We start from the raw sequence: 22,683 nt of genomic DNA on the forward strand, positions 1-22,683 counted from the left end.
AATATGTGAAATGAAAATAATGAAATAATCTCTGGTTACATATTTTATTTTTAAACAGTCTATAGATCAGTGTTGTCAGAAAGGTGCTATAAAATATTTTGGCGAATTAAAGAAAGCGAAATGAGTGTAGTTGTACTGGTGACCTTTCTCAATTTCAGTGCTACCTCTTTGTCGCGCGCTAAGAAATAGAGTTTAGTCGCGCTAGACTATTTGTACAGTATTGTCGGAGATTTTATCTCGTTCTGTTTATAGCGTTGTTCTCCATGGTCACGGTACCAAGCTAGACGTAGTCCGCTCAGTCAAGGATCTAAGGTGAGTATCACTGATAATTGGTAACCATTCACTCTTTGCAAAAATTAAGATATCTTAAGACCTCTTATTACTTAACGCCAAGTACATCGAAAACAGCAACATTATCTTGTGTCTAGCAAAACGATATTATATTATCATTTTAACTCAGCCTACGGATCTATTGCGTTAGGTACCTGTTCCGCTATGCCAATTGAGTTTCACTCCATAATGATTAGGCTAGGCCTAATGTATGAAAAGCTTACATCATTTTACAATCAAGTTCCCACATTACAACTATTTTTCCTGTTTTGTAAGAAGTAATTCAATTTTCAAACACAAAGCAGTTGTCCATTGGTTACAAAGGATTAGCTGTCATATCATAACTGTTAAATGGTAGGGTAGGAAGGTTTATGTAGCCTAGGCATGGTACCTTACTAAGGGTTTCTGTTTGACTGTATTAAACAAATGGAGGCTTTCCCCAAGAAATCACTATTTCAAGCAGAAAGTGTGGCGTTATCCAGCATTTTGGTGAAGAAGATATTCAATCGTTCAGTCATAATATTTTAAAGATTTTATATCATTGAAGAGTACAGTATGGGCTTTTGGGTACATATTGCACATGTACGTACAGTAGCACAGGCCATTGTACTGTACTTTGCTACCAAATAATGATGTTCTTGAGACATGCTAGTATGATTCAGCCATATTTAAATGGCAAATTTATGTGTGGAATCAGCTTAGCTTGGTTGTTCTCCACATTGCTAGAAATGCTAGGACTGATACACCTTTTAATGAGAACATGGTTTCTGTAAACGCAAAGTGGTAAATTCATTGTTTAACATATAATTGTTAAATAGTGGCAACTCTACTGTACTTTAAACCGCAATAAGCCATCAGCAATGTGTGATGACCAGATTTTTTGCTAGCAAAGTCTGCCTTGAAGGTCTGCTGTATAGACCCCAACTGTAGCTCGCTATCATGGAATAGTTTCTTGAGATTACGTACAAACGACCTGCCTTAGTCGTAACATGACCTCTTTTTACCAATTACTGGCAATTAGTCTGCAACGCCTGCCACATATTTTTGCTTGTATCAGCGTCTTTGTGTGAACGCTGTATGATTAACTACACTGTAGACATGAACATATATTTCCACACAGTGTTTACACAAAGAGCCTAATGGTGTTAAGAAGCTATGCAGGCTAAATGTGAAGCCTGAGGTCGATTTATGACTGTGGCAGGTTAATCACAAAACTTTCCTAGCTATAGCGTGCTATAATTGGAGCCATTAAAGCAGATCTTTAAGTAGTAATCTGCCATGCAGCAAAGATGGAAAAAAAAATATTGAAAACAATTTAAAAAATAAGACCCTTCTTAACAACTATTGATATAAATTGTATTATAATGTCATGTACCCTTTTCAGGCAAAAGTTTCAACAGATGTTGGGTGAGGGTAGGAATGGGAGGTTTTGAGTGGGGTCAGGGACAGGGTCATGGTTTTCAAAATTATTTCTCTTCTTTTTTGTTTGTTTCTTGTTTAGAGACATATATTTATGTTTTCATCATATTTTCATGTTAAGTATAGGGAGTGCTCTACTTGTTAAGCCATAAAGGGTTTTTATAGCACTTCCTTTAACAACACTTTGTATTTTTATTCCTATTTTTTTGCTTATTATTATCACCTGTATGTTGAGATAAAATAAAGAAATGAAAATGAAATGTAATTTTATGACTATGAGCATAGCCATTTATTTGACAGATTGAAGTTTACCTGGGTTAGAAGTTATTAGTTACTTCAAATCTGTTTAACAAACATTGCTTGAATATTTTTTAATTTTGATACAGAAAGTGCAAATTTTAGTGTGTTGCATATAATTCTTTATACATAGTAAACAATACTAAAAGTGTAGTTGTCAAAATATGTTTACGTACAGTAAATCAACATGGTATGACTAAATGTCACTTTGTCCATTTACTTTTACAGTTATGTACATTACTAACCAACCGGGCTTCAGGTTTCTTTGAAAAGCTGAAGGGTGCCCTCTATGGCAGATATGACATAATAATACACAACATAAGCCTACTTGTGTACAGTGGGACCTGTGAGGACATGTCATAGAATATTTCTTTGAATACTCAAAACTTCTCGGAAATCACCCAATTACAGTATCCCCATGCTAGAAAATTTCCATAGGAAATGTTCTACAGTGTGAAGGAATCGGATGTACAGTAGATATTTCACATTGTTCACTTACTCATTTCTAACCAACTGGGCTTCAGATATCTTTGAAAAGCTGCAGGGTGCCCTCTATAGAAGACATGACATGTAATTCTAAACAAGCCTAATTGTGTTCTGTGGGACCTCTGCAGACATGTCATTAAAATTTATTTTAATATATTCATAACTTCTCAGAAATGACCCAGGCTAGGATATTTCCATATGAAATGTTCTACAGTGTGAAGCATGTACAGTAGATATTTCACATTGTCCACTTACTGTACTCATTACAGTATGTACATTACTAACCAACCGGGCTTCAGATTTCTTTGAAAAGCTGTAGGGTGCCCTCTATGAAAGAGATATGACATGTGATACTGATTATAAGTCTAATTATGTACTGTGGGATCGAACTCCGCAAACTTGTCCTTGACAACATTTTGAATAATCATAACATCTCAGTCAGAATCATCCAATTACAGATCTATCTCCTTGCTAGGAAATTTCCACTGGAAATGTTCTAGGGTGTGAAGGATGTACAGTAGACACAATACTGTATAAAGGATAAGAAGTGTGTTTGTATTGTTTGTGGTAATGTTGTGCTGTTTTTTTCTATATGGGATATATACCATATTCTTACAATAATTAAGTCAAACTGTGATAATGATAAAGACCTGTGCTGAAATCCACTCTCCCTAAGTTGGATTATGTATGTACCCTTAAAAACTTTATGCCGTACTGTGATACTAAAGGTGTAAAACCAATGGTTTCATGTGATCAAAGTATGAAATGATAATATTCAGAACAATAATATATTAATACTAGAGCTGCATATTATTTTGTTAAACATTTATTCTGTGCTTTGATGGATTCATTGAAAATAAGAAGACATATATACTGTACATACATGTACCCTAACTCTGTCATTCTCAATTTATAGCCTTGAGAATTTCTATTTAGACAGTTGCATAATTTGCTAAAAATGTGGTTTGGGATCACAAAAGTTTCATATATATTCAAGATAATAATAATAATAATAATACATAATTTTTATATAGCCCCAAACAAACTATGAAATAATTCTCGTAGTGCTTAACAAAATAATAGCAATTATAACATATATGCTTTGGTGAAGAGATACGTTTTGAGTGCTGATTTGAAACTGTTCACAGTATTGCATATTTTTATATGTTCTGGAAGTGAGTTCCACAAGATCACCAAGTATGAACAGTTTACCATATGTGCCTGCCTATTCCTGCACTGTATACATATCTATATATATGGAACATGTATGCAACAAATCACCATATTGGAATGGAATTGTTAAGATGCTGTGAAGTGTACCGTAATTCTATTGATGGATCTTTGTTTTTCTGTGTGAAAATCATACCTATAAATTTGAGTGGTATATCAAATCAATAGAATTTAACCTTGACCTACTGTATAGTCAACATCTATGTCATGCATAATAAATGTCACACATATATATTATGTTAACAATATATTTTATACATTTTAAGGCACTGTGTTGACATTTGAAAGGTTCTTTGGACATGCAAACACTTCAGCCTACAGCAAACACAGCTCCCTGCTGAGCTTTATGAATATTCTTAGTCCATGCATGCTGTAGGTGCAAGACTTGTAGTGTGCTTGTGTACACTGTACTCTTAGTATAGTGTACAATGTACAGTATTGTAACTATCCTTCAAGGGTTTTTAAGTTCGTATTTAAATAACATGTACCTGGAACATTTTGGAAATCTGCTATGAATACTTTTAATAAATAGACTTGCAAGATTTAAGTATATACTCAATCACTCATACTCACGCTTAGAGCCTTGTACTTGTACTCACATATTACAAAGGGGAATTCTACTGTACTTGTCCCATAGTCATGCTTACAGTACATGGTATTGCAATCCTGCTGCAAGTCTGTTGTACATTATGTCCCAGTGGGCCTTTGTGAATCTAAGCTTCATGTAGTATGTAGCTAGGAGATACTGTACTCTTAAAATAGAATCCATCCATTGAAAATGTTCACTTGATCTTAGACTGTAAACTGCATATCATGGCAGTCACCAACATTGCCAAGCAGGTGGTGATTCTCTCGCCCTGACCGAATACATCAGGAGCCAGGATTGTGCCACATTACTGTTACCTGTGCATTGCTGTATGACTACAAATAATTTACATAAGTCTGTATGTTCATAAAATCAAAGATATTTGACATAGTAGTTTTGCTAGCAGATAATCCACTGCCTGAACCTTCATTCAACAATTAAAATCTGAATAAGTTGTTCCAATTTTTTTTTTTGGCAGAGGTTGTACATTTGAATGATTTGACTACAATTTACAGATGTATAATTGGCAGGGTCTAATTAAGTTTGCATTGTTCACACTGTATATATACTACATATTATGGTTGCTTTAAAAATATAGCAATTTCAAACAGGTTTATGACAAAGAGTTTATTTACATACTATAATTTTATGACTTAATATTCTTTTTGAAAGCAGCATGCTCCCACTGTAATATAGTACTGTATTGGCAGACTTACCTGGTTAGTTACAGGAAAGGGAAACATTTTGTTCTTAAAGCAGCTCAGGATTCAGTTACAACCAAATTAAGGTTTTGAGGGAACCCTGAGCCAGACATAAGTTTTGGGCCCCATCTGTCTGTGAGGTAACCAAGGCAACTTATCCAGGTTTTCAGTTGATATGTGGCTGTACACGGTGCATTTTAGAGATCTTATTCATGAATACAGACTGACTTTCAATTGATGTATAATTTGCCACTTAAGAGGCAAGCATGAAAGGAGAAATTCTCAAAGATATTCCGTGGAAGTTGATCACACTTTCCCTCCCCCTGCCCAGTGTTGTTCTTTGCCTTAAAGCTAACTTGATTGGTGGGCCTGGGCCATGTTTCTGGCTCCGTATCATGACTCTAATTAAAATAAGTATTCAATACTACATGTTTCATAAGGTTGACTTTACTTTGTTTCTCACAACAGTACAGTCCTGTAGTTGGAATTAAATTCAAATCCTGTATATGGCAATGAAAATATGCAGTATATATGTTTAGGTTTTTAAATTGGCTTTCAGACAATTTATTAAAATGTTATGATTTATGGCAATGCTAGTTAAACACAGTGTAAGACTTTAAAGGAAGCATGATTATACGTAGCAGAGGATGAGAGAATCTCTAAGTCCCTATGATCTGATTATATTGCCATTGTATAAATGGATCTAAAACAATACCAAGATTACAGATGTCAGGGTAGCCCGAGTAGCTTCGAAGGCTCGACACTCCCATTTTTATCCATCACTAGCACAGCATCCCCTGTTTAATAATGTATGTACATAGTCTGTGGCGCCATCATGGAAGATGTTCTACAAAACCTCTACTCTGTCTATTATAATCTTCTTGTTGATTTATCCTTGAAACCTGATACATTTAGAATGTTTGCTTACATATGTCAAGTTCCTCTGTTTTTAGAATTTCATCAAAATGCAACTTTTTTTTAAAATAATATTCTACTGACATAGTTAAATGATGTATTATAAGTGTTAATAAGGAACAAAGACAACTTTAGCTGAGTTGGCATGATGACATCATTTCCTAAGTATGCTGATATTGCCAGATGCAATTTACAACAAAAAACCTTGTATATATATAAGGATATTTTTTTAAGCACTTGACCTCAGCCACCGTATCTTATATTAATGCTCGATTCCCCATTCCTGTTCGTTATGCAGATTTCAATCAGCACACTGTACATAGCTCTACGTATCATAGTGTTGTGAGTGAACTATGCATAGCTGATGAAATGTCTCGCGGAGATGCCGGGAAGCTCTCAGCTCCAGCCCGGAAAGTATTCGCTGAACAGCTGCAGACTTGTTCCCGTCAGAATGATGTGATGATCACAGGTGTGACCGGAACAGATCTGGACCAGGATGCCCAAAAGTGCTGGTTGATGAAAGCAATTCCAGGAAAACCGACGGATACGACGGACTTACGACTGGAGATTGTCTGGCTGCAAGGGACAGTACTGGAGAGCGACCCTGAGTGGATAGTCATCCACGACGGCACTGGGAGAGTGAGGGGAGAGCTGAACGACGTGAGAAAAGCAAACAAAATCATGGCTGGGGATGCAGTAGTGTCAAAGGGTATGGTACCATTTTGTCTAACATTTATTCTGCCTTTGCATCAATTTTCTACGGGTTATGCTGTGCACAGTATTAATATCTACTGTACTGTATTTGAATGGAGTAACAGTGACTGTGGATTTGCACAGTAGTTTAGGCAATCAGAATGTAGAGCTCTCCCCCTCAGAGTCGTTGACTGAACTCGGAAAGGTGGTCAATTTGTTAAACGCGGAAATTAGCTAAATATTTAAAGAGCCTTAAATTTTTGTTTTCGTTCCAACCATTTTCAAGCTATGCACTGTACAGATCTCAGTCGTTAACTATTTTCACAGAATCAAACTGGGACATGTCATAGAGAACGGACAATTTTGCACTTTGTGGCAGATACAGTATATATTGACTCTGCTTTGCGCTGGCCAATACGTGACCTTTGTTCTACTTTGAGCACTGTTTGTCATTGGCTATGGGACTCTCGACAGTTTGTAACATTAAAACAGTACAAAATCAGAGCAACAGAGTCAACACGACCAGATTTGCCATTCGGCCAGATGGGCCCAGGGCCCCAGATGGAGGGAGAGTGAAAAGAAAACACACAAGACACAAAAGGGAAAAAAACTACGGTATTTTTCATTTCACCAAATATCATTAAATAATAATGAATTGTTTGCCTATCTTCATGTTACTTTCTCATTGCTTAGGATATAGCAAATGTTACAAACAATTTAAGCTTTGAATCTTTTATACTGCGCATACATGTGAGTGTACACAAATCTTAACAGCAATCATTCCTGGATAAACATATATAATCACAATTGCCTGCCATGGTTGCCTCCCTCTTGGCAAGTTTGGGGGAGGGGGGCCCAAATTTTATGTCTGGCTCAGGGGACACCCAGAAGGTTAAAGGGTGTGAAGACTCGCGTAAAAAGAAACGTCTAATGCCGGCAATCTGACCTAGTTTCGAATGAGGTGTAACAGAAGTGTTAGACACCACCATCGATCCCAGAAAATACACACACAGCTTGCTACCTTCGGTAATTAGACAATAGTGTACAGTCAGTACATACAGCTGCGGTCAATACCCACAGCACAGTGTACAACGATACAGCGATGGACATCTCAGGTCCAGCTAAAGATAACAAGGTATCACGTTTCATTACTGTCTGCATTTTGTAGCGACAAGCAGAAAACTTCACTTGCAAGCAACGGAAAGTTAACTTTTTCAGAGCGCGGCACGCGGTGTGGGGCGAGTCTTCAATGCCTTTAAATCTGGCCATGATGACGACCGTTCCTTACCATCTGCCAAACAGATCTAAAAAACTGACTATTCTCAAACTAAGGATATACTGCACAAGTTACAAAGCATTTCCTATCACTTTGAGAGATAATGTTCACATAAAAATGTACTACAAGTTACTTTTGAAAAACTTTTAGCTAGTCTTTAGTGAATGCTGGTGACTTTTATGAAAGGTTGTCTCATAAAAAGGACATGTGAACCTCTCGTTTTTATGTAAATTACCCTGTAGTATCACGTAATATTATAGCAGCTATCTCGATCCATAGAAGTCTATCAATGTTGACTATCAAGTGTTTATGTGTACTATTTCAAAGTCATGGCTATAAATGTAGATTACTATTTACAGATACTTATTTATTGTTGATTAGAGTCACTAATTTTACCCTTGTATCAAACTGCTATCAAACTGCTATCTCTGTGCAAAGATAAAAAGTCATGACTACTGATACAGTAAGGTTTTGCTATATTTGGTTGATCTTTGATAACTGTTTGATATTTGGAGGGGGGGGGGGGGGTGATCGACCTGTGTGTTCAACCTATGAAAAAGTAAAGTTCATGTTAATACTGTATGCATCATTCTTTCATTCTGTATGTTGTAACATAAATGTTGTTACTGTAGCTGATGAATTTGAAATGCCAGCTTTTTTGCTGTCAGTTGGCATTCAGACAAAACAAATATTGAACATTTATCACCAAATGGTTCATGATAGCTATCGATCAAGCTATATAAAGTGACACACTTACAGTATGAATCCAAAATAAAAAGAAAACAAGTATATATATATATATTAACCATAGTGATCAGCATTTATACTCTAAGCCAAATATTGTATTTACAATATATAGATCGTTTGTTTTGTGAAACAAGAGAGTTTATAACAGGGTTGTCCAACCTTTTACAGAGGAGGGCCACATGGAATGATTATGATGAAGGAGGGGCCGCATGAACCCTACGCTCGGTTTTCCGATTTTTTGCCCGAAGCCCAAGGCAACAAAATGTGAGCACAGCCCGCGGAGCGCACTGATTTATTTTCCTTCATGATAAAACAGATGAATAAAGTTCAGCTGCCCCCCCCCCCCTCCGCTAAGAGAGTGTCACACAAACTGACCTCTATGCAGTTTTTTGGACCCAGAAGGTTCGAATGCTTGATTATATAGCTTCAAATTGTTATCAATAAATCTGCTCACTAAAATTTCGCACTGTAGAGCATCTCTGGCGGGCAAAACGCAACAATGCGGCGGGCCGGACTGTGGCCCGCGGGCCGTAGGTTGGACAACCCTGGTTTATAATCTATTCTTGTTTGCAACTTTCCTTTAATTTTCCATACATTAGCTTTTTTTTAAAACATTTTTTTTAGATATTAATAGTTTATGAAAGCCCTGCATTCACACCAAAAGTGAACTTGAAGCAAACAGATTTACTCATGCATGCTGAACATTTTTGTAGAAGTTAAAACCAGTTAATAGATTCTAGCCAATTTGTCTACGTCAATCCCTCGGCAAATATCTCTATGCCGTCGATCGCAATCTGCTTAGTGCTTCACAGTTTGTGACTAGCAAGTGTCTTGTTCAAACTTCCTTCCTTTGTTAGACCTGCAAACCATTCCTCTCCCCCCCCCCCCCCCTAACTAACAATGGTTTAAAATAACAGCAGATTCAATTGTCCTGATTCAAGACTCCCTGTACAATGATACCAATAATAGCGACCTTTGAATATAGTACTGTATTATGGGCCTTCATTCAAATTCATTTTGTAGAACTTTTGTCAGTATATTGTAGAGACAAGCATGCATGTCTGCCCTTGTGGTAGCTACTGAATAGGCTCCTGAAGAAGACCATTGTCACACAGTTACATTATAGTAGGAGTGTTAGCTAGTGGTTAACGCCGGTGCCTTTCAATCATAAGGTCCCGAGTACGAGTCACTCCAAGATTAATGTAATGTATGTCGTCCAGTTACAGAGTTGTTGACAATTCATAATCATGGACGTTAAATATGAATCTAAGAGACTGACTTTGGTCATCTGGCGGCTTTGATAAGCCAATGATGGCTTCTTCGTGAGTTCCTGCTTGCAGGAGGATCTAAAATACTTACATACATACACACATACATACATATATCAATGGTGTGAGTTTTCCCCATATAACCTCCATAGGCATGATTTTCAACCTTTTTCACTGGTTTCTGCAATGTGTTTACAGAAATTATTTCACCTCTTTGTCTTTATTATGAATTTTTTTTCAGCACTATGTTGCCTCTACTGCTGGTCTGTGTTGCACCCAAATATCCCTGAAAGTTAAAAAAAAGAAGAAAAAATGCAGCTTCCATCTAACTTTATAACTTGCTCTAGATCCTTAATCCTAACTGCATCTTGCTCCATTGAGAGGGCTACTCAATATAATCATCTGAAAAGCATCAAATTATTTATCTACATGGGTTATATAGAATCTTCCAAACCATGCTCACATTCAGGGAATAATTTATCCAGTACTGCATTGCAAAATTCTATGTAAAGTGGTAAACTGCTACCCAAGTGCAAAGATGCATAGCAGGTTTTTTACATAGGAACCATATGTACATACAGTAGCACTTTTACAGCCTGAAACAAAGCTCAGAGCCTTCAAATTATATACAGTAGGTCTTTGCAAAACTTTAAAACTGAATTTTTCACTGAATTATTCACTGAATTATACACTGAATTATTCCCTGACATTGGAAAATTTGAGTGCTTCTTTTGCTCGCATGCTGACATTTGGGGATCACACAGACATGCGTGCAGATCCTGATGGGGACAGCTGGACGCGTCCCCACCAACTGTTTCAGTGGTGGGGACATGATATACCGTGTCCCCACCAATTTGTCTTGACCAAACGCTGCATTTCAAATTCCCCTAGGTGTTAAACTTTGGTGCAGTTTGATCCAGCATTGTGCAAATGACATGCAGCAGTTCTCATATTATTATATTTATCCACAGTTGTTAAATATTGGACGGAAATCGGATTTGCGGCAGTCTATAATTGTTTTCTGGGAGTGGACCGCAGACCCATCGTATACAAAAGTCTACTTGGATTATTCGTCCCCTGATTTTTTTTCTGTAGACGCCATGTATTTCCCCAAACTAAGTTTCTAAGCCATGAGATCTAAAACTGAAGGAGGTTTGGGAGCATCATTGTGTCTGGGAAGTGTTATTTCCGGCGATCTGGGAGGTATATTTGCCAAAAAAATTCTTGTGCGCGCCGCTTAGATAGTATCAGAAACAGACAGACGTCCCCACCATTATCCAAGAATGATCTGCACCCATTCACACAGATAACCTCTAAACCATATTTTGATCTCTCTGTCCACATTTCCTTGTAGGAGCATACGTGATACTGGTGGGAACAATACTATCTGTTGGAGAAATCCCTGTCCTCCGTGCGGTCAAGTGCTCCGAGCTGGAAGATGCAGATGTTCACAAAGAATTATGGCAGTCAGAAGTACTACATCAACAGCGTTTTGTGTCCAGATGACCTCTGACCTCTGTCAAAGTTCACACCCCTCAAGAATAGGAATGGATATGATTTGGTGCAATAAATGATGGTAGAAAGCTAGGGTTGTGTTGGATCCTTCCAGTAACCCCAAGTGGACACGGCGGGATTCGATGTTACCAACATTGAGCAATCAAAGTCTCACATACAGTAAAAACTGGTTTATAATTACTAATTAAGATCCTGGAATCATCTGGATCTAGAACACAACCTTTCCTAAGTGTTATGGCAGTAGGCGTATTATTGTACTGTTTCTCGAGGGTCCGCGGGATTTTGCCAAAGGTCAGAAAATTTATCTACAGAATTTGGAGCTTTTAGTGACCGAGCCCATATTCCAAGCTAGTTGTCTTGCTTTCTGAGCATCACCTGTGAGGGGTGGAGGTTTGATGGGTATTGGCTCAGTCCTCATGGAATATCCAGGGACATGCCCACATGGGCCAAAAATGTTGCGGCCCAATGCTGTATTTCATTTTCGTAACACAATGTTAGCGCTATAAATGTGACCATAAAAAAGAAACGAATATATATATTAGAAAGTTTAAATATCAATATACTTTTCCTTGTATGGACAGCAGTGTCCTGATAATCCAGGTTTCACTGTATCTAGCTATCTTGATAATTTGAAATATAATTAACAATTTTAACTTTTGTCTTTTCCAAGTAACAGGATCTCAATTGCGTGTTGTAAGCCCCAAATGGGCTAGGCTATATGCAACCTACCTTGTACAGTTCTTCGTTACCAATTAAAAATAAAATAAAATAACACTTCACAGTTTGCTATTAATGACTTAAGATCTCATCTCTCTGTAGTAAAGTGTTTGTTGTTTGGATGAGAACATTTACAAACTATTCACAGAATTAACGGAAAATTAGAGGGTGTTTTATGGTAGTGTTTACACGGGTACCAAAACTTGGGAACTGGGTACCCGAGGCTGTTACCCTTTGGGTATCCGGGTACCCAGAAATATGTCTATTTACCTTCTGGTAAAGCTATTTTCAATAAATTGCAAATTGAATGCTATAATATATCAAGTGTATTTATCTCTGACAATGTGTCCATGTTCATACTTGTTAGTTACTTTCAATTTGCATTCGTTTCTTTGAATTCGGTTTATGGGGATATAAAGCATTTCATGGGAATTCTATTCTGGAAGGGAGATGTTATCTCAGATTGTAAACAGTATTAAAAAAGGTGAGGGATAACTTTTTATATCAAATCTTTTCAAACTCGTTTTGCTTGTTGACCTATTTTCCCAGCACATGCTGTCATCAAATTATACACATGAACAATGGCCTCTTGGGTTTTCTTTAACTATGACGTACCTGTCAGTTAAAAACTGCAGCCATTTTGCCAAGTTTTTTACTGAGCTTCAGCTTTTGTAGACTTACGTTGCAAGCAGTGTGTGTATTTTCTGGGTTCTATGGTGGTGACTTACACTTCTGTTACACCTCATTCGAAACTAGGTCGGATTAACGGCATGGGCGGCGATCCGTACTTCCGAGTGGGGGGGGGGGGGGATATGACCTAGTTGACTATCTAAGCGTAGCGCCGCCATGGGTTGGCACGAAGTGTACAATAAAATTTTGGGATTTACAAACCCTCTATATGGCCGGAAACGGCACTTCCCGAAGTTTCCAAGCGGCATATACCCAACTTTAAAATAGGGATATCATGTCCGAAATATCTCATAATCAGGATCCAAAATACTTTTTTTTTTAAGTTCGGGTGTTATTTTGGGAAAATAGCCCCAGTCGATCTTGTTTCTGGCGCTACGTTAGAATGTTCGAGAACATATTATTCGATGAAGAAAATGGCCTCATGCAGGCTATTATGGGCCTATACACATGCAATACACAATTACACATAGTTACATTCCTAGGTACCGATTGCTAGGGCATCCAGGTGAAACGTGTATTAAGCATTACCCTGGTAACATGAGATTCTCAGCTGTTCGAGGGAACATGTACGTGTGTAGGCCTACTATAGGGCCTATATGGATACTATGAGGGTGCATATATGTACTATATCAATACCGTGGGCGCAATAATACATTTTGTTGTTATAGGGCCAATGAAGCCTACAGTCAACTATTCTTGCTTTATAAAGACGGTTTATTTGAAAAGATCGCACTGCATTTATGGTAGGCGAGAAATGAAGCTAAAAAAGAGCCGTACATTCACGATGATGCATAAATGTAGGCATGAAAAATATTCTTATCCCTGGCATTTGGTGGGGGGGGGGATATGGTGTATTACATCCCCTCCACCCATTTTCATGGGGGATATATCCCCCCTTCCCCCCAGGATTGCCGCCCATGATTAACGGCATTAGAGGTTTCTTTTTGCGCGAGTCTTCACACACTTTAAGTTGCCATGAAAATGTTCAAATGTTTTACCTCAACATGACTTGTAGTGTATCATTCACTGAGCATTGTAGGTGGCCATATGACTCCATTCGAGTATGAACCCCGCCTCCACAAGTCCGGTAGCCAGACTGGGCCCAGGGGGAATGCCCCTCCAATTTCAGACTAGCATTCTCCCACCAGCACCCCCACCCCCTAAAGTTACCCCGAAAGGCACCATCATGTGAACAAAGACTTGAACAGCAAATGAGTATTGTAACCTTCCTTTAATTTAGGGGGTCCCTCCATAAATCGTTAATGCCCATCCATCTCGGAGTACGTGCTCCCAGGGGCTCAAACATTTCTGTAAAGGCGTTTCCCAAACATTTCGGTCCAATAAAAATTAGCATGGTGAACGATATCGACGGTTGGGCTTTGTGCCCAATGCATCTCGTTAAGGGCCCTAACATAAGATTTGTACAGTAGTTGGCAAACATGTTAGTATTTTTTTTTCTTCAAAAAGTAAGAACTGCGTTAACAAGCGGAATAGCCGTGAAATGTAATTCATTTCAACTTGTATAACTTTTTTCCACAAAATTCGAAGTCATCTAGTGCATCAAGTGTTTCTTTATGTGGAAATGAAAGATATTTTGACGATAAGATCAGGATTTCGTCGAAACCTCACTACTATATTGTAGGCACCCTTTGCGCGAGTCATAGTTTTGGGTGAATCAAGATGGCGTGAGCGACTTTCAAATAGCTGCAAAACGTATTGTTGTCAGCAGGTGCGATATGGACTCTATGTATACATTTCTGTGGTGGGTACCAAATGTATCCTTGTTACTTGTTTTTATATTATGTTTTACAACAGTGAAAACGTTTGAAGGTGACCAACACAAGCGTCAAACATTGGTCTATAGCAGTCTCCTGTTTGTCAAAGGGAAACAACATTTACATATAGTTTATATGACTCTTCATGACACAATAGGCTGTAGGCCTATATATCTTCTGTTTTGAATTCGAATTTACAGAGAGGAGAGAGAAGAGAGAAACAGAAGGGGGAGGGTTTGAGGGGGGGGGGGGACTTACAACATCTCGCTGAAGTTCGCTGTGGGGAAGGATCTAAGGGGAGATCTCTCCCCTTAGAGAAATGTTTCGGTAAGGGGGTTTAAGTGCAAAATGGTGCTATCATTTCCATCCTTAATTAACTAAATTTCCCAGTGTATACGTCTTTTGCGTGCGTGTGCAATTTTTTGGAGAGAGAGAAAGTAAAAAATTAAACACAAAACGCACGTAGTAAAATTACATCTTTATTTCCGCGAAAAGTATCGCATTCAGTCATAATTAAATGACGGGGTAGTATATAATGTACGTAACATTAACTCGCCGTACGGAAGAACAAACTGGCTAATGTACTATGCCTTCACGTATAATATAACTAGATTCTCTTCAAAATAAAATGTCTGTTGTGTTCTTTCAGACGCACACTCAAACATAGGTACTACATTAAAACACTGATACGAATGGTTGTGAGTTATAGATATGAAGCATTAAATATGGAGATAAACTGATAACTAAGTTACAGTGTAATCTGGTTAGTTTTGATAACAAATCAATAACAAGGTTGATGACAGCAAATCAACCATTATTAATGAGTCTCGTGTTTAAAGTAATCATTTTATCTATAGGTCTATAATGTCTGATGTTTACGAAAATGACTGATATCAAGACTCCCGAGGTTATCAGTCTGAGTGGTGGAACATAGGTATCTAGCAAGAAGAAAAGGGTATATCTTTGTTCGATATAGAAGTCATAGCCTAGTTCACCACCCTCCATCCCCTCCTTCACCACCCACATATCGTAATAACCTGGTAATATTCATTCGAGTGTAGCCCCCCCCCCTGCCCTCCCCCTTCTTGTTTTTATTTGTGTCTTTATTTATTTTTATGCAGGACCGGTTAGGAGTGTATTTGGAAACGTTTTTTTTTTCTCGACATAGAAACATAACTAATAAGAATGGAATTGTCAGAATGTCGAGATAGAATTAAAATTAATATTTCGAGAAATAAGTGAGAAATTTCGAGATCATACCTACTTTCGAGGGGGAGACATTTGGCATTGAGACACAAATCCTAATTTATTCAATGACACACTAAAGGTGTCTATAAAACGAAGGTTTCATCCCTAGGAAAGATTCCCAACCCCCACCGGTTTCCTCATTCTTCCCCAACCCCCTCCCACCTCTTTCGCTCTTAATGATAGCTTTCTACGCTAATTGTCATTAACGTTGATCGCTCGCACACATATAATCGTTATCATGGGCTAGATGTGAAAATAACATAAGTTGATAACTAATTACGCAGCGACTTTTGATAAAGAGAACAGAACTTCGGCAAACAAGCCATTGTTAATGAATCACAGGACTATTCTTGTGTCATATCTGATTTATGAAACAAATTACGTCGATAAAATTTATTATGAATCAAAGGTTACCAGTATTATATGCTATTAAGATAACCCCCTACCCACCACTTACTTCCCCCTACCCCATCCCTACCTTACCCGGTTACCCCACCCCTACGGACCCTATCATGTTTGGGTGACGTTTAAACTCGTCTTTTTACGTTCACCGTCATACAAGGTTGTCGTTGAGGGTAACACACCAAACTGTTTGCCATGCATACAGTAATGCTAAAGTCCATTCCATCAGAACGTTCGGCAATGATTTCTGGGCTATATTGGAATCATTTTATTTGAGTCAGTTTATTACTTCTATTTATAATTTTACATAAAGGCACGGTATGTTTACCGTACTTACTGGAATTGAAGATCAGTTTATATAGACGTAGCTAAGAAAACAGCATGCAATATACTGTACCATATCTTCGATATATATATATATATATATATATATATATATATATATATATATATATATATATATATATGTATATATATATATATATGTATATATATATATATATATATATATATATATATATATCTGATATTTTGATATTTTCAAGTGTCATAAAGGTATATATATATATATATATATATATGTATATATATATATATATATACCTTTATGACACTTGAAAATATCACTGACACAAACAATACGTGCAAGGTTGTCACCAGAGGGGACATTTGCGTTAGTTCTCTGTATGCCACTTTACCGTGGGTCTCACTGACATACTATTATAAAGGTAGAGTTAACCCTGCCCACAGTTAACCCTGCCAGAGGTAAACCCTGCACGGGGTAAGCCCTGCCCAGAGTTAACCGTGAACAGGATTAACCCTCCCGGGTTTAATTCAGTCGAGTGTCAACCCTGCCGAAAGTTAACCCTGTTGGGAACAACCCCTGACCATATAACTGAATACTAAAGGTGTTTCACAAATAAGTGCTCCATTGACTTAACACACTAAACTTGTCACTTTCCAATGTCGCTTGAGCATCTAAGTTTTCAATTGACATGTCCTCTCCAGTGGCGTAACTATATGCCGGTGCGAACTCCCCCAGGAGACCCGGATTCAACGACGGGAAAATATGACCACCAATCAACTGAGGACGAGTTTTAAAATCAGAAGCTTTCATTCATTTTCTAATATTCAAATACTGTTCAATATTATTCTTAGTTCTCCCCCGTTACCCACCGAATTGGAAATACAAACGAAATCATATATCCTCAACAGAGAAAACCCGAGAGAGCAATATCTGTGCGTCAATACACGGGAAAAAGACACGCATTTAAGTTATCGTAAGCACAGTCCTTGGATGTTTACGTCTTGCTTACGGTCACCTTAAACATCGGAAACCCGTACATTTTGGAACAACGCGTTTACGATGTGATTACGCATCCGTAAACATTGTAAACACGGAACAACAGATTTCCGTTACGTTTATGACAACTTACATATCGGAAGTTAATAATTACTTTCGTATTTATTAAAACTTATTTCTTCTCCACGTTTACGTTGACCTTAATCTCGCCACGAAGAAATTTACGACAGGATTACGATTATCTTACACATCGGAAACTCGTAGCATAGATGCAACGCGTTTACAACAAACTTACGCCAAACTTAAGCATGACGTTAACGTTGATTGTTCCATGAAATAAAACACTGGACACAATTCTCATGTCAATCTTTCCGATAATGATATTACCCGTGACTGCATCTCATGAACAAAATTTCAACTTTACGTTGGCTGAAACGAGTGCAGTTAAAAATGTACTGTATATATTTACAATTAACTTACAAATACCCAAATACGTTCATTTCAGCGTTTACGTATTGATTACGAAATCCTTAAACGTCAAGTTTAAGTTATTTTCGTTCACCTGAAACAGGCACAGTACGGCATGTTTAGGATATACACGTCGGAAATTCCGAAGCATGCACACCACGGGATTACAGCATGATTACACCAACTTACGCATTGCGTTTACGTTGAATGTATTCTCCACTGAATTCGGAATTTACGGGAAGATTACGATTCACTTACGCGTCGAGCGCAGAGCATACACATACCACGAGTGTCAGTACAGCATGATTACATCAACTTCGCTTACGTTGACTCAATAAAGATTCGGAATTTAATTTAAGAGATGATTAATATTAACTTAAGCGTCGGAAATTTCAAAAAATACCCAGAACGTGATTACGGTATGATTACAACGCCCATATACGTCACATTTAATTTATACCCACGGGTAATTTTTACCGAGACAATCATCTGCCTATTCGGTTCATTATATGTTCGTCTGTAATTATAGCATGCTAAAGTACTTGCTAGAAGTTTTCAAAAAGAGAGGTTTTAACTCTTCCAAAGTGTTCTCTTGAAATTCTAGTAAATGGACATACAAGATGACTGAATGTCCAGTGAGGTAAATTTCCTTCAGGGTGCACGTGGTAATATAAAAAAGTTAAAGGATTTGACCAAAGATGACCATATTTGAATATCTGACATTGTTCTAATACAGCATATATCTTTCAACGTGAATGTGCATGGTTTGCACATACATACAACCATATGTACCTCACAATGTATTTCTCATACTTTGTTCAGTTATAATATATATATATATATATATATATATATATGTATATATATATATATATATATATATATATATATATATATATGCAGCCGTCAAACCAACAAAACTCCTCAAGCTAATTCTATGAGAGTATCAGCAAATTTCCTCGTGGTTGCTCATTTTGGTAAGTTACGTAATTCACGTTGCGGGCCCTCGATCATAATACCTCAACAAACAGCTCGCCCTCACAAAGAATTAAGTTTGGCGCTATGGCATGGCTGATCGATATTCTTATCACTACCGCTGGAATCATGAGAAAACAGATGAGAAGACACATACACGGGTCTCCTCATCTGTCTGTCTAACTTTTTTATGTATAAATTATTTATGTGTTAAAGTAAGTTGGCCTGACGTTTTTTATTGTTTATTATTATTATTTATGTCCGATTAGTATGGTACGTGTTTGGTTTATCTGCTTCTTGATGCATATGCAGATACAACAATGAAAATACACGATACGGCCTGCCTTATACTGTATCAAACAGAACAGTGCATCCAATTGGTTTATTGTAGAAAATTTGTGAAACCGCAATGAACAACCCTCATCTGTTGATCAGGGAGGTGATATTTTAGACCTCCCTGATCAGTCGCTGTTCATCCTCCAATCAAACGACAGCAAAACCAGCATGAAAAAACGCGCTTGTTTTCAAACGCGGTCAAAGCTGCTAACATGACAACAGGAGGGTTAATAATGTGACCGCGAATAGCGTACGAAATGTATGGCTGACTAATACCAGGGAGTTGCATAACAACTCCCTGCTGATACTATTTACGTTTGAAAGTAATAGTATACTCTTACTGAATTGACGTCTGCTTTCTTATTGTTCTTTGTTTTCTTTTCACACGGGGAGGTTGTTTTCTCCTTTGATAATTTTCGCACACGTATCAGCGTTTGCTATACATTCTCTTATACCCCATTAAGGGAGTATATGAACTGGAAAATTTCCAAAAGGATGGCGATCCTCCTGCGTTAATGTGCTTCCTAGCTAATTACTAGTTAAATCAGGGAGTTGTAACTCACCTGTTAAACAATCTGGCTATAGGTCGGGTCGTGAGCATGAAATGATGGGTTAATGCCTAGAAAGCAACAGTTTTAGGGTAACATTAACAGCTCATATGTATAACACTGCTACCATTATGTGCACATGTATAACACACTTATAGGGCGGTGATCCTGAAAACATAACTTCAAAGCTAATACTTGCCCGTTGAGCAATTTGTCGGTGGCTAAATGGATGAAAGGTAGTCTGCATATGCCACAAATTATAGCACGCTATATATAACTGCCAGAAGTTTACAAAAATTACCTTCCAGGAGGTCTTTACTTTCCAAATTGTTCTCATACTTTCTAAATTAAAGACATAAAATGACTGAATGTTAATTTCCTCAAGGGTGGTAATACAAATACAATATTTTTTTTTGTATCAAAGGTGACCATATTTGAATACCTGGCATATTAGGGGCCAAAACAGCAAACCTTTGGAGCGGGATATACTGGTTTTGTATTGGGGTGTAAAATCTTGGGTGAACAATATTGCAAGTAAAAGATTCAAAGTAAAGAACATACTTTACCAAACACGTTTTACGAGGTACAAAGTATATATTTATAAATTTGTAGTTATAAGACGGTGCACTCTTTACTGCAGGAATGCGACAACTTAATAACGATTTTGCTCTCCCTTTCCTCTCTCATTCATTGCTGCAATTGTTTCTGTTGCAGCGATAGAAAGCAAGTGTAAATAAATGACACATGTTGACGCCAGAAATGTGTTCCACGTTCATTTCTATTGAAAATTTTCTATTGTAGATAATGTTATTGAACTCTGAATTCAAACATGGAAACGTTTTACAAACATTCACCTCAAAATTAGTGGAACAATGCCACGAAGATTAATATATAGAATGAAAAACAACTTGTAGGTAGGGCCTATTGCTTACCGGCTAGATACAGACGTAACGATTAAAATGAACATATACAACGTGTACTGCACGCAGCCGCGTACACTATACACACACATACATATGATCCGTATTGTGCCGCGCTTAGGGAATTGTGCCCACGCTTGGGAAAGTATGATTGAAATATATTAGGCTAGTTGTCGTAAAACCTGTTCTTAAATTTAACAATTTGGAAGGCATTACATCATGTACAAACGAGAAGGCCCCGTGAAAAAATGCAAGTGAGACAAAAGCCTATACATCATATACTTTCTTATATTCTCTTTCAAACACTACGACCCCCCCCCCCCCTCTCACCCGTTTAATTTTCGAAGGTGTTTACGTTGCTACGGGAGAAGTTTGGGTGTCCAGTTAGGTTCAAACTTGTTATATGCAACTAATATAGGTTATGTAGAAGGATTAAAGTATGCTGTATTGGCCCATATATGCCATATATTCAAAAATGGTCACCTCACCCCTGGTCAATATTCTTAAACGGTTATATTACCTCGTTGGAAGAAAAATTACCTCACTTGACATTCAGTCATCTTTTGTATTCATTAAGAATGTCTGAGAACAATTTGGAGAGCGAAGACCTCAAAGGAAAGTATTTTTTTGAACATTCCTAGCAATTATTGCAAGTTGCTTAATTTGCGGCCATTACAGTGCACAGATACAGTTTCAGATACAGACATATGTACGATTAACATATATACATAGACAACATATGTATAATGTACGCAGCCGCATACACTTCACATATACATATTGGTTAACATGCATGTGTGACAGTAACTTTATTGTGCCCACGCTTTGCACTATTAAAGAAGCCTTTATATTAGAATCCTCTTTCCGACACCCGACCCACCCCCCCCCCCAACACATATACATATATACACATTTTGGTTAACATGCATTTGTGACAGTAACTTTATTGTGCCCACTCTTAGGGGAATTGTGCCCACGCTTGGGAAAGTATGACTGAAATATAATAGTCTTCACAGAAACCGTTTGAAAATTAAGCAATTTAGAAGGAATTAAAACCCAATACAAACGAGTAGACCCTTTAGGAACTGCACTATTAAAGAAGCCTATATATTACATACTTTCTTGAATCCTCTTTCCGACACCCGACCCGCCCCCCCCCCCCGACACATATACATATATATACATATACATATACATATACATATACACATATGCATATTGGTTAACATGCATGTGTGACAGTAACTTTATTGTGCCCACGCTTAGGAGAATTGTGCCCACGCTTGGGAACGTATGACTGAAATATAGTAGTCGTCACAGAAACTGTTCGAAAATTAAGCGATTTAGAAAGCATTAAAACCCAATACAAACGAGTAGACCCTTTAGGAACTGCACTATTTAAGAAGCCTTTATATTACATACTTTCTTGAATCCTCTGTCCGACCCCCGACCCACCCCCCCCCCCCGACACATATACATATATACACATTTTGGTTAACATGCATTTGTGACAGTAACTTTATTGTGCCCACGCTTAGGGGAATTGTGCCCACGCTTGGGAAAGTATGACTGAAATATAGTAGTCTTCACAGAAACCGTTTGAAAATTAATCAAGAAGGAATTAAAACCCAATACAAACGAGCAGACTCTTTATAGGAACTACACTATTAAAGAAACCTATATATTACATACTTTCTTGAATCCTCTTTCCGACACCCGACCCCCCCCCCCGACTCATATACATAGATACACATATACATATTGGTTAACATGCATGTGTGACAGTAACTTTATTGTGCCCACGCTTAGGGGAATTGTGCCCACGCTTGGGAAAGTAT

The 22,683-nt window shown here is 37.6% G+C and overlaps 1 protein-coding gene across 1 annotated transcript; it reads left to right on the forward strand.

Annotated features, from left to right (window-relative positions):
- The first annotated feature begins 155 nt into the window (after window positions 1-155).
- LOC139984133 (recQ-mediated genome instability protein 2-like) lies at window positions 156-12,498 on the forward strand. The gene is made up of 3 exons (XM_071997868.1): window positions 156-312; window positions 6,263-6,673; window positions 11,303-12,498. The coding sequence occupies exons 2-3, from the start codon at window positions 6,334-6,336 to the stop codon at window positions 11,452-11,454; spliced, it is 492 nt and encodes a 163-aa protein (XP_071853969.1). The 5' UTR covers window positions 156-312; window positions 6,263-6,333; the 3' UTR covers window positions 11,455-12,498.
- The last annotated feature ends 10,185 nt before the right edge of the window (window positions 12,499-22,683 follow it).

This window comes from Apostichopus japonicus, chromosome 2, assembly GCF_037975245.1.
Source record: "Apostichopus japonicus isolate 1M-3 chromosome 2, ASM3797524v1, whole genome shotgun sequence".
Taxonomy (NCBI): domain Eukaryota; kingdom Metazoa; phylum Echinodermata; class Holothuroidea; order Aspidochirotida; family Stichopodidae; genus Apostichopus; species Apostichopus japonicus.

Excerpts from the sequence above, each read along its gene's own strand:
- LOC139984133 (XM_071997868.1), top strand. The coding sequence starts at position 6,334 with ATGTCTCGCGGAGATGCCGGGAAGCTCTCAGCTCCAGCCCGGAAAGTA. Across the intron at positions 6,674-11,302 it reads GGATGCAGTAGTGTCAAAGG|GAGCATACGTGATACTGGTG; the intron begins GTATGGTACCAT and ends ATTTCCTTGTAG.